The sequence below is a fragment of the Chaetodon trifascialis genome, chromosome 8 (genome assembly GCF_039877785.1).
Source record: "Chaetodon trifascialis isolate fChaTrf1 chromosome 8, fChaTrf1.hap1, whole genome shotgun sequence".
Classification (NCBI taxonomy): Eukaryota; Metazoa; Chordata; class Actinopteri; order Chaetodontiformes; family Chaetodontidae; genus Chaetodon; species Chaetodon trifascialis.
The window spans coordinates 3,585,518-3,598,265 of NC_092063.1; the positions used below are offsets into that span (position 1 = coordinate 3,585,518).

The following is a 12,748-nucleotide window of genomic DNA, read 5'->3' on the forward strand; positions in this document are numbered from 1 at the left end:
ATTTCCAATCACTTTGTAGGCAAATTAAAATCATACAGCATGAGAGAGGCTTTCTTGCACTTCCATTGATTTGCTGACACAATGCTGCCACCATCTGTTCAAATGAGGTAGCGCGTCTGTGACACCTACACATGAGCTGCAGCACCAGGGGCCGACACACACCTCTTTTTGCTTTAGAAAGTCTGCTCTGTGCTGTGGTAGAAAGCGTAGTGTCAGGCCGTTAGCAGTGATGTTAACATCAGTTTCTAAAGTAGAATCCTGCACTGTTTATTACTGTCAGCGGCTGTAGAAGCGCTCAGATGTTTGACTTGCATTCAGAATAAATAAAAGTACAGAAGGAGTCTTTTATGATCAAAATATACCTGAAGTTTGAGATGTGAGTTATGAGTTTGTCTTATTTTATCAAAATTTTGTTACAGATCTATTTGGGCTGTCTGAGTGTGATACTGCATGCTGAGTTGGCTTTATCTGGAAAATGCATGGCAGCGTTCTTCATCAGAATGAGGGTTATTTGTCACGCGATCATCCTGGTTGTTGTCGCTGTCTCGTGCCTTTTAAGCCTGTGCAGGACAATCAATCACTCGGTTAACTTCATTATATACTGCTGGACAGAGGAGTAAGTTTACTATTTGTCTCTGAACTCTGGTGGAATTAAAGCATACAGTAGCATGAAATGGAAACACTCCACTCAAGTCAATATTGAAGAAATGTACTTAGTTACTTTCCACCGCTGACCGCTGTGTACTCCTCCTGCCTGTGTTACACCATCTACGCTGTACTGGTATCAGGTGTCTGCCATGTGTGAACTGTGTCTTTGACTGTTTTCACTCTGTTCAATTTTGTGCCAAAACTGCGAAACCAATTGGGAAGTTAAAGTTAAAATGAGAAGCGACAATGAAACAGACAGATTTCATTTTAAATCCACTTTAAGGAGAGAAATGATAATTAGAAACAGCTATGGACAGCAACTGCAGTAATTACAAGTACAATAATGCTATCTTCGATGTCAAAAAGTAATCAAAAATTGCATATGAAACCTCAAGGAGCAGAAGAAGGACAGTTAATACACCATAATTAAAATGTGGAGGCTGACAGCGCCAGAGGGGCGAAATCTTAAGGAAGGAAACATTATTCTCAGAGTCTGCGCAGTCATTCAGAAAATAATTAGTGGATCACATTTTAGCTTAGAGAGAACTTCCATTTAACCTCGGGGACTCCACAAAAGCAGCGAGCGTCCTCCATTAAGGGACACTCCCAGGAGCACAGGACATCAACAAATCCATTAAAACGTCTGGAGAAGTCTGAGATGAAAGACATCACTGGAGGATCATGAGGACGCCGTGCGTCCTTTGTCAAATGACATCTTTCATAATGTATTTCAATATATCTTTAACAGTTATAGCAGTATAACTGCTGTAATACTGTTGAATCTTATGCTTAAATACTTTGCTTTGTTATTTTTCTGGTAAATTGGGCTTGTATTTGACATCCTGTGACTGTGGTATAATGCATTTCATCCAGAGATAATTAACTTTTTGATGAAAATCTTGATTTGAAATGAATACTAATCCTCTCGCCAGCCTCTCCTCCCATGTTTATCCTAAAGTACACTGCTACACAGCAAGGCTGCATTTCTGGGAAGAAAAAAATCCATTTTCTTCTCTGCATCTTGTTTATAGAGACTTCTGTCTCTTTCTCACTGCTTCCGTCTTTTCTTGCCTCCCTCTTTGTCACTTTCTGTCCTGCTACCAGTTTTTACGTCCATGCCTGTCCAGCAGTCTCAGTCGTCCATGTCTCTGGTGTCCGGCCCGAGAGGGAAGAGCATATCACTCTCCAAGGAGAGGTTGCTGCCCAGGCCGGCCATGCGGCTCCGCAGCAGGAAGTGTGTCCTCCTCTGCAGGAGCCTCTGCTGCTCCTGCTTCAGCTCCACGTAGGACCGCGAGAAGGTGTGGAAGATGGAGGTGACGGGGAAGGCCATGAGGAGGATGCCGCTCAGGATGCTGCTCAGAGCCACCACCTGGCCCGGGATGCTCCTCGGCACCATGTCCCCGTAGCCCACCGTCGTCATGGTGATCACAGCCCACCAGTAGGTAGCGGGGATGCTGGTGAACTCCTGCGTGGTGGCCATTTCGTTCTCAATCAAGTACAGCAAGGGGGAATACAGCGCGATGGCCACACACAGGAAGAGGAGGAGCAGGCCGAACTCCCGCGTGCAGCGGCGTGCTGTCAGGCCCAGAGTCTGCAGGCCCAGCGAATGGCGAGCGAGCCTCATCACGTAGAGGATACGCAGGGCTCTGAGGACGCGCAGCACCAAGCCCACTTTGTCCAAGTAGCTGCTGCCAGAGCCCAGCCGCTTCTCCCCTTTGGAGGTGCTGTCCACCACCAGGGTGATGTAGTACGGCAGGATGGCCACCACGTCTATCAGGTTGAGGGGCTGCCGGAGGAAGGTCAGCTTGCTGCGGTCTTGAATGAAGCGCAGGGTGAACTCCAGGGAGAACCAGGCCACGCACACGGTCTCCACTATGAAGATGTTGTAGCACATCTGGGAACATGTGCCCTGGTGAAGAAAGACACATGGGTGAGCGTGGTCATGATCAGCATGTGTGTGATGGCTGCAGTCACTAGAGGGAAGCATTTCAATGTGAGATCCAGGAGCAAAGCACTTTGGGATGCTGCAGCTTTAGCATGCAAACTATTTCTCCATCATAGATCAATCTCACCTGCAAAATGAGCCCTTCAACGTCTTTTAAAGGACAAATGTGACGGAGAGAGAAAGTTTTAGGAATGTCAGTTTTGATTTTTGTGATTTAATGTTTGATGTGTGCCAAAACTATTAGCTCAAAACTTAGAGCCTTCCTAAAGGCGGTGTTTTTCTTAGATTAAATGTAATGATGCTGATTTAATGCGTGGCAGAGAGGGATCAGCACATGGCACAGGGACTTTGAACGCAGTCCAGTTAAAAACCAGTTAAAAACATTATGAAACGCACTCCCACAGAGGAAGAGATGGTTCGAGTGGACCCGTACAAGCACCTGAAAACTCCAGCAAACCTGCTGTCGTTCAGAGACGGGAGCACTTGCACTCTCTCCATGCAACACTTTGCTATCGTGCTGCAAGAAATTAGAGCTGGCGGAGCTGTTAGAACACGATTACTGGCATTTTTAATTAAACAGCTTAATTAACACACACTGAGAATCCTGAAGTGTGAATACACAGCGAGTATCAGGTCAAATGCAGTCACTATGTTCCTTTTATTCTTTTATTTCGTTTTCAATACTTGCTCATGACGCCAACTGTGATTAACAAGGAACTTTTTAACTCGTCCCACGTTTAACTGCTCACTGTAACAGAGCACCAAGAAGCCACATGATTAAGTGAAACACACTGGTGCTGAAACTTGAGTCAGCGGCTCTGAATGTGGTTTGTAGTTGGTCTCAAATAAAAGTTAAGATCTTGGTTTCTCTCCTCCCACTTATAGGACCACACACACAGCGTCTGCTCTTCATTTCCTGAGTATACACAAGAACAGGTGAAAGCATTAAAACACTGTTTCTGAAGTGGAAAGCAGAGGGGCTGGAGCTGCTCTCCACCTCCATCCAAAGAAGAAATTTCTTCAAAAGCGTCCAAGAGGAATTAATCAGTTGATTAAAAACCTGTTTGCACTTTACTCTGCAGGAAAATGATGCTTGTGTGGCTCAAATATTCCGCTTTGATTCCAGTTAAGGGGCCAGCATGCTAATTACGGTTGTGATTGAAGTCAGACATAATAATGAAAGCATTTCATGAAAGCCAGCTGAGGCGTCTTCAAATGTTTTTTTCTAATCTGGCAAAACAACTGAACAAGTCCCTTTTCTGGCTGCAGGGAGGTTTGACATCCCATCATTAGCATTTCTTTAATGACTGCTTTCAGAAAAACTCGTCAGTCTACCTCAGCTTTAGCTTTAGGATGCGGTTTAACTCTTGTGTGTCTCCGCTGTTTCGGGTTCAAATGTTCATTGCCAACACTTTGATTACTCTTGATGTGGTTTGATTAGAAAACATGGAGGACTGATTCCCCAGCAGACCATGATGCTGTGTTGGGTCGTGGCTTCATTTTGACTTCTCCTCACTGACATGAAAACACCTCCTGGCATCTCGGCAACATGTTTTTGTTTGCAGTAGCTTCTCTTGCCCTGTGTGTGATATGTTAAATGCCCTCAGCCCACTCACCGCCTCCTCCTCCTCCCTCATGGCAGGCAGCGTGCTGATGGATAGATTGATGGCAGTGATGGTGACAAACAACACTGACAAACAGGCGAAGATCTTCCCGGGGAGGCCAGAGTGAGGCCTCTCCACCATGTCTCTTAGCTTGCCCATGCACCGGCTGAGTCTGGACTCTGCCACATGCTCCCTGCAGCCACTGTCTGAATCCAGCAGATCCTCCAGGAGTTCCTCCTCCTCCTCCGCCCTCTCCATCGCTTCAAACTCCTCCACTCGCTGCAGCAGACGCCGGCGACAGCACCACTCCAGGCTCTCCTCGGGGACCCCCCAGTATAGCAGCTCCTCCCTGAAGGAGAGGGCGCACATCTCCCTGAGGGACCGCAGCTTGCCCGCCCGCAGGAAGGTCAGGATGGTCCGGAAGGCGCAGGGGCTGCGGTCGAAGAAGAACTCGTTGTGTGTAACATCATAGTCATCGCAGATGCGCATGATCTCGTCGAAGCTGCTGCAGAGGTGCAGCTGGCCCAGGCGAGACAGGGGGAAGTCCTCTAAGGTGGTCCAGGGCAGCTGGTACCGCAGGCCGCCCACATTGATGATGGCGTGGAGTTTCCGGGCGCTGGACAGCAGGGCGTCATCATGGATGGCGCTCAGCTCAGGGGCTCGCTGCGCCCTCCTGTAGAAGGCCCCCTTTTGGGCCTCCTCCTCTTGCAGGGGAGGTGCATTGAGGGAGGTGTCAGAGGCACAGCTCAGAGCACTGTAGTCGTAATCGGAGCCATCACCCGCCAGCAGGGTCATCTTTACTGGTCTGCTCACATCCCTGTGCTCAGTCTGCCGCCATCGCTGTCACCTTCACAAGCAAAGGAGAGAAGCAACACGTCAGAACAAACTGCATTTTTCTACAAAGTTAAATGATTGAAAGAAATTTCTGGCTTTGATTTATTGAAGAGCACCTATTTATAGATCATTGTAAGCCTCCTTAAACTCCTAGAAACTGTGGGAGTTAAGTCGTAGCAATGCTGATGCTGTTTCTTTATCATTATGCCACAGTTCTTTACCACTAAAAACATCTACTGTGGTTAAACCCAAAAATAGAAAATACCACAATGCAGCATTATTGGAGCAGGAGGCACTTAGATCATTCGCATTTTAATTCTAATGGACACTCATCGTTATGAGGAGGCACAGCCGTATGCAAGCAATCTCTGCCTGAAAGCAACCCACTCACTGAAGAAATGCAATGAAAACATGAAACCTGTTTGACATTTTCACACACAAAGACAGTTTCTGAGACTGTTTAGATACAGCAGGGAAACTCCAGTAAGCCGCATATTAATGTGAGGACTAAAGCCATCGAGAAAACTTTATTGAAACATTATTTAACAACAAAGTCACTTCATTTAAAATGCTACATTAACCTTTAGGCTGCTTTGTAACAATGTTACAAAATAAATAAGCTTTGTATTTTACATGAATTGTTTTAAAAGTAACTGCTGGATCACATACATTTACAATGGATCGCTACGAAATGCATAATTTATGTTAATCTGCAAATATTCCCAGAAACAAACCAACAAGAGCTGCAACAATTACCTGATTAATTTGTCAACAATTAAATTAATCAGCAAATATATTACTGATGGCTTAACTGATCTGAGTAATTTTTTTCTTCACTCCTCTATCACACTAAACTGAAGGTCTTTGGATTGTGGACAAAACAAGACATTTGAAGATGTTGATGGACATTTTACATCATTTCTTGACATTTTATAGACCAAACAACTAAACGAGTAATCGAGAAAGTAATCGTTAGCTGCAGCCCTGAAGCCAGCTTCTTCCTTTCTCTGACTGTCAGTATAACAGACTGTAGATTGCTGCCTGCTCGTCTTTACCATTATCAAACACACAATTATCACAATTATTGCGATAAAGTCAGGAGGCACGAACTGCTGAAGTGAAAGGCACAGTTTCACGTTTTCAGAAACTTTTTTGCTTATCTGCAAGAGTTTGATGAGAACATTGATACCATTCTCATGCCTCTCTGATTAGCTCCAACCATGTAGCAATTAGCTTAGCTTAGCATAAAGGCAGGAAGCAGGGGGGAACGGCTTGCCTGCCTGCCAACCTCACTGTGATGCCAGGAAGTCTCCTTGCTACAAGTCAGTAAGAAATAGTAAGATATGTGGACTTGTGGGGGCTCTCCTGGTTCTCTGTGCATGCGCACATCTAAAACAGTGGGTCTGTAATTTGTGCATGTGCAGGGCTACAACAGTGAGTCTGCAGGGCTCTCCAGCTTTGCAGGTCAATGATACTGTAATCAGCTCCAGCTCCATAATTACCATATGGCCATGAAGAGATATTGATCTTCTCATCTCACTCTTGGCAGGAAAGAAATTAAGCGTACTTAACAAACCGTGGAACTATTCTTTTACTCTGGGGTAAACCTGGCAACGAGAGCCACACGCTGAGAAAACATTTAACGCTGCAGGAGAGTTGTAAATGTTTTCATACTGAGTCAAAGGAAAAGCAGTTGTGGGCTACAGTGACCGAGCTCACAGATGACTATTATCTGTCAAGCATCACTCCCACGGGAGCACCGACTGAAAATTAAATTAAGCTTCTGCACCTACAACCTTTATCTACAAATTGCATTACAAAAACAACATGTCTGTGCAATAGTCTTAGCAGTATGAACATGTCATTCGCGCGTCATTAAACATGATCACTGATCTACATACATCAGGCATCGAGGGATAACAGCTTCACTCCCCACAGTGTGCACGAACATCTGTTACCCACAGCAGCCTGGGAATTATACATAATGGCCTGATGTTACTCTGGCTGTTGTTAGATAATTCACTCATGTAACTGCTTGGTGCAGCTACTGAAGAAGCTATATTTATACAACACTAGAAAACCTGTGTGTGTTTTAAATCTGTCAGCCATTAGATTGGGTGGATTTCAGTTTGGTGTTGGTTGAGGTGAGTGTACTGACTCTGAAACAGGTCCTACTGAGAGCAAACACAAAGACGCCAGTGTTTCCAGTTTGTTCTCTGCGCTGAGATCTTTTTGAAGCTGAACTGCACAGATAAAAGAGAGACAGACAGAGTGAAATCTAAGCGCGGGAGCAACAACCAAAGAGAAAATGTTTACTGGATATTGCAGGAGCAGCGAGGACCTCGTGGCCTGTGTCCAAACTAATTTAATCAATTACAGTAATTTAGCAGGAGGCAGGTTAGCCAGTCAGGAATTAAAATGTCAGTGCATGGATTTGCTGCACCACCAATTGCGGGTCAGGAAGGAGGCCTCGGCTTCTATAACGGGCATGTGGATGTGTCACTGAATGGTTATTAGGCACCTGCGCTGTCAGCCTCTGTGAGCACTGATTACAGTCAGCACCATCTCCCACCCATGAAATTAGAGCAAACCCACCCCGAGCTCCTCTCTCCAGCGCTGCCTGCTTGCATTAACCTACATTAACCTGCTTCATTTAGGAGCTTTATTAAATAGATCACACGTGAAATTTTGCCGTGAGCGGATTTATCTTTCTAGAGACAACAGTTCAACCCTGTAGACCACTGAAACACATCTGTAATGGATCCTTACATCTGTCACACTCTCCGTATTATGAGTGCAGTTACTGTCTGTCAATCAACACTGGTGCCGTCTAACAAAACCAAAACACAAGAATGAAAATCAAGTCTGAAAACAGTGTAAAATCCCTCCTTTCTGCTGCTAGACATCCGTAAATTCTCACATTCTCCCTCCATGCGGCGGAGGTTATCAATACGCCTACAACGCATCAGCTGTGTGGACGCGCAGGCCTACACCTCTCCTACCACATTAAATCACGCTTAACCCCTTGAGGCTGTTTGATTCTGGCTTTGCCTTTAACGCGGCTGCTTTTGCCTCTCCACAGTCACAGGAGCATTTGTTATAAACTGGTCTTTTTTCTCTTCTCCGCCTCACATGCCTCCTCTGGGGGACGGAGTCTATCTCGGAAGGAGAGATGAAACGCCGCAGAGACAGAGGAGGCTGTTCTCCCCACCAGATCGGCTGAGGTCTGGCCTCTCTCTGTGCCAGCGTTATCACAGCTCAGCCACAGGGCATGTTCTCCAGATTGCCTGGTGAGTCACCGGCCTGTGAGTCTCTGTTGCCTAACTGCATTGTGCATGCATTTCCCACTGTGCCCTCGTCAAGAGTCTTTGGAGAGCTTCACCACCACCAATATTGATTGGGAAGATTTTAATGAGCGTAATAATGATAACGAGCACTGCAAGGTCAAAGCGGAGCAAATAAATGGAAGAATTCTGAAGCCTTTTAGAAGCTGGAGACGGTTTGATGTAATATTTATTTCATCAGTCGGAAGAGAAATGTGCGCAATGTTCAATGTGCTTCTGATTGATAAAAATCTGGTATTTCTAAAATGAACACGTGCAGATTTCGTGTCCCAGAAAGAGACACGGATAGTTCATTTATTATTGATTGCTATTTATTGCTGCCTCTCTGCGTATTGGTGGAAGCGCTGCGCAATTTACAAAGAGTCAGAATTGGACAGATTTTTTCCCAATCTGTCTCCGGATCGAGGATTTGCAATTCAACTCGACTCAGTCTGTGAAATACAAACACATGGTAATTAAATGAGTGAGCAGTGTTTCTGATGGAAATCTGAACCTCAGACACTTCCAGTGAAAGTGAGGCGTGTTTCACAGCTGTTAACCTTCCGGTGACAGCCGCTCGCTCGGCGCGCACAGCCGTCTAACAGCCGCGTGTTCTTATAGGCGTAGCGATCGTGTATGGTTGTAAAACTAACGTTCCTCACTGAGACGGCTCAGAATGAGAGATGTCATATGAAAATGGATTTCACCCTGTGCTCTTTCTCTCCGTCTAAATGACCGTTCAGACCACATGATGTCCGCTTGTTCTGCCCAATAACCAATTCTCTTCCTGTTCCCTTTACAGCTGGCTGCTCTCTAATGGACTATAAGAGGCTGGTATTTCCAGAAATGGACTTCAAACCACAAGAGCTGCCAAGACCCAACCTCACCCCTCTCCCCCCCCCCACAACTGAAATCTGGTTAAGCACTGAAACAGTCAGGCATGCCAGAAGCAGTTCTACCCACAGAAGACCTTCCTTTACAGTAAATCCTGCAGGAATAGTTGTAAACAAAACTGTTTCTTTTTTGTTGTAAGTGGGCGGCATTAATGCATGCTGAAATCCCTGGAAGACACTGCAGCTCCTGGACAATATCTGTCTCCCAAACACTGTCTGTGGTCCACCACATTGTGCTGCTCTGCCTCTGAGGTACAGAGAGGTGTGCTGTGGAGATCACACACTTCAATAATGAGCTGTATAGCACTAATTATTGCTCATTTTTGTTCTGTCTACCGTTTGATTGCAGCTGTAGCCCACAATGCATTTTAAAAGTGAAGCAGAATGAATGCATGTCACACTTTATGGTCACATTTCAAATGCTAAAAAGACAGTAACCTTTCCAAATGCCATTCAGATATTTTTTCATGTCCGTCCTAACAAAGAGCAGTTGAGAATCGCATCACACCTCTGCCATTTCCTGTCTTCAGTTTATTTCCCAGCCCGTCCCCTGTCTGTCCGTCCTCTTAAAGCACTCTATCCCCCAGACGGGGTCTGAGCCAGCCCTCCAAATCCCCACATTTCTGCATCACTGCTCCACATTATGCCTCAGCACCCCTCATCCTCTTAGCCCTCGCAAACTGTGACACACAATATTTAGTCATCCCACAAAACATCTCGCCATCACCTCAACTTTACACCTTTGTGCTCACGTTCACTGCGCAGGATGTGGTTTTCTTAATTCTCTGTCATCCCAGCTGTTTTTCTTGCCCGAGAGAATGATTGTGTGTTCGCTGTCGGTGAATGCTCAACTAACTTGATTATATAAAGATTGCATAACATCAGGTTTTCTGCATTGTCTGTGTGTATTAACCAATACTCACTTTTCATCTTTAGATGCCCTTTTCCTGCAATCATGCGGCCACCTAATCGCTCCAGGCTATTTAAACAATTTCTTTTTCACAGGCAGCTGATGAAAGTGGCGCTGAGGCCGACCGTGTGTGCAGACAGGCTCGAGCTCATGCCGGTGAAGACCTGCCTGTCTGTCACTCTGAACAGAGTGTTTCAAAGGACCTCTGCACCAGGACTCAGTGCAGGTCCCTGCGGGGATGAGGTGACAGAAGGTACAAGCAGTGAATGATCTAAGATTGCTGAAGGAAAAAACTCTTAACACTATTACAGTGTGAGTGAAAAGGCACTTTAGCTGATGAGATGGAATAAATTCACCAGACAAACAGCCACACGGGGCTTCCTTTGGCTGGACTGATGTGCAGTGAAGAAGTGAAGAAATAAGATGATTCACTTGATGTGTTTGGAGCTGAGCGCAGAAAATTACAGCTTTCCCGTCACAGGATATGACACGGCAAGTCATGTGAACAAGGTGCAAGTGACAACTAGAATTTGGTGTGTCTGAAGAATGCGTACAGTGTGGATTAAAACATGGAGCAAGTCACAGCCTCCAAAGTCTCTGCAAAAAGACGTGGTTGCAGAAAGAGAGAAAACACTTTGAAAGCACATCCATCACTCGATCTGTGTTGAGCCTGATCCCTGACTGGAGATCTCTTTGTGTACCCACTGCTGCTCTGGGAAATAGTGCCGCTGGTGGGACCGCGACCCTTTGACTTGCTCTGTTAACACTTCAGGGTATGTATCTGGGCCTCTTTCCACATAAAGACACCTGGGAATAGCAGATTATAATTAGTTTGCAGACCCTTCTTTGTGGGGGTGAATTAGAGAGCTGCTATTAGCTTTTAGAAGAGGAAAAAGTCATTACTAGATTTCATTATAGTCCCAATTACCTGGAGGAGGGAGAGGGTGATCTGTCACATGTGATATATCACTGATGCAGTCTGAGTATTTGCATTGAGGACTTATAGTCACATTATAGGGAATCATCGAACATCAAGGAGACTATGTGCTGTGTTCAAAATGATCTCTTAACCTGAAGCATAACATCTGCCTGTTTGAGGACTTGAAGTGGCTCTCCGACTCAAAACTTTCTCTTTGGTTAATTTTCATTTTAAAATTAGATTTTTAAAAAAGTGGCTGCGATTCAAACAGCCTCTGCAAACATACTATATGCTGTGCATATATCCCTGCGTGCAGAGCATGGCAGAGAAAATGTCGCGAACCTTGTCTCTGATGAGATTTCAGTTCATGTTGACAGATCATAACATGCTGTAATGTGGCTGCAGCCTTGTTATCGTGCTGTACATGCAGTGTATCCACTATGCAAATCACTGTCATCTGTTAATGACATATTGACAGATTGGACGAAAGATGCAAAATGAAAAGAATGAATGAAAAGCTCAATCTCACTGTATTAAAGCACTGAATAATGAAAAGTATTCGCCTCTTTCCAGTTGGTTTTAGAAAAGGACTGAGCGCTCTGCATACTTGCACAGATCTGATGATTCTGTGAGAACAAAAACAGCTGACACGTACAATAACACTTCCTGAGTAAATGCACGCTCCTAAAAATGCTAAACACATTTATCAACCCTGAGCAATCAGCCGCGTAAATGTCAGTCAGCAGTCTCATTTGCAACTTCTTACCATGAAAACAAATGATCCGCCGCGTGTGACAAACTCTCCAACTTCCAGCAAAGGAAGCGTGCCTCGCTGTGCAAAAAAACTTCGAATACAAGAATTATGCAGGATAAAAATGGAAATACTCACTGTGTCCATCAGCAGCTGTTAGTTTGCACTGAGAAGAACGCACATGAAGGAAAATGTGAACTGTGTTTCCAGTTTCTGCTGCTGCCTCATTTAACTCTGCTCCATCCATGCAGGGCACTGGGCTTGTGTGTACGAGGAGATTATTCGATGATCATGAGCAACAGGCTGCCTCCCCTCCCCTCTCCTCCCCTCCCCTCCCCTCCTCTCCCTCCTTCCCTTCCCTTTGCCCTCCCTCTCCCTCTCTCTCTCAACTCCTTCCTCTCCCCCTTCCTTGAGTGCTGACATCAGAAGTGGGTGTGCCATTAAACCAAACGCTTTTGAGAGAAATCCATGGCAACCAACATCTAGAGACCCCCCCCCACCACCACCGCCACCTTTAAATGAGAATAGTCACTGTCTTTTCATTGCAGATTCACACAAAGGTTTACATTTGCCTGTTGGGTTACCCAGCTGAGGGGGAGGGCCGCTGTAGGCTGGCTAAGACTCACCAGGGTGTCCAATTTTAGACAAGTGGTGGGAAATGCTATCATGAGGTATGATGATGAGGAGGAAGGCATGGCTCATCACCACCAGAGCAAATGCTGCCGTTCTGTGTTTTTTTTTTATGCCTTTAATAATCATTTGTTCCCACTGGCCATTTGAAATGATTCTTTTTAACCGCATACCACCAACCAGAAGAGAAGTGAGCCTCAAACATATGGAAATAATTTGAAAGAGAAAACAATATAAAACAAATCTGATAGGGATGTATAACAAAACTTATGCATTTCAGCGTGTGTGGCT

At 45.3% G+C, this 12,748-nt stretch overlaps 1 protein-coding gene across 1 annotated transcript; it reads right to left on the bottom strand.

The window, feature by feature from the left end:
• Positions 1 to 914: 914 nt before the first annotated feature.
• Positions 915 to 12,094, bottom strand: kcng1 (potassium voltage-gated channel, subfamily G, member 1). Its single transcript, XM_070967720.1, has 3 exons — positions 11,966 to 12,094; positions 4,210 to 5,044; positions 915 to 2,557 (listed from the first exon to the last, which is right to left on the bottom strand). Exons 2-3 carry the CDS (start codon positions 4,990 to 4,992, stop codon positions 1,781 to 1,783), a joined length of 1,560 nt encoding a protein of 519 aa, XP_070823821.1. The 5' UTR covers positions 4,993 to 5,044; positions 11,966 to 12,094; the 3' UTR covers positions 915 to 1,780.
• Between the last annotated feature and the right edge of the window lie 654 nt (positions 12,095 to 12,748).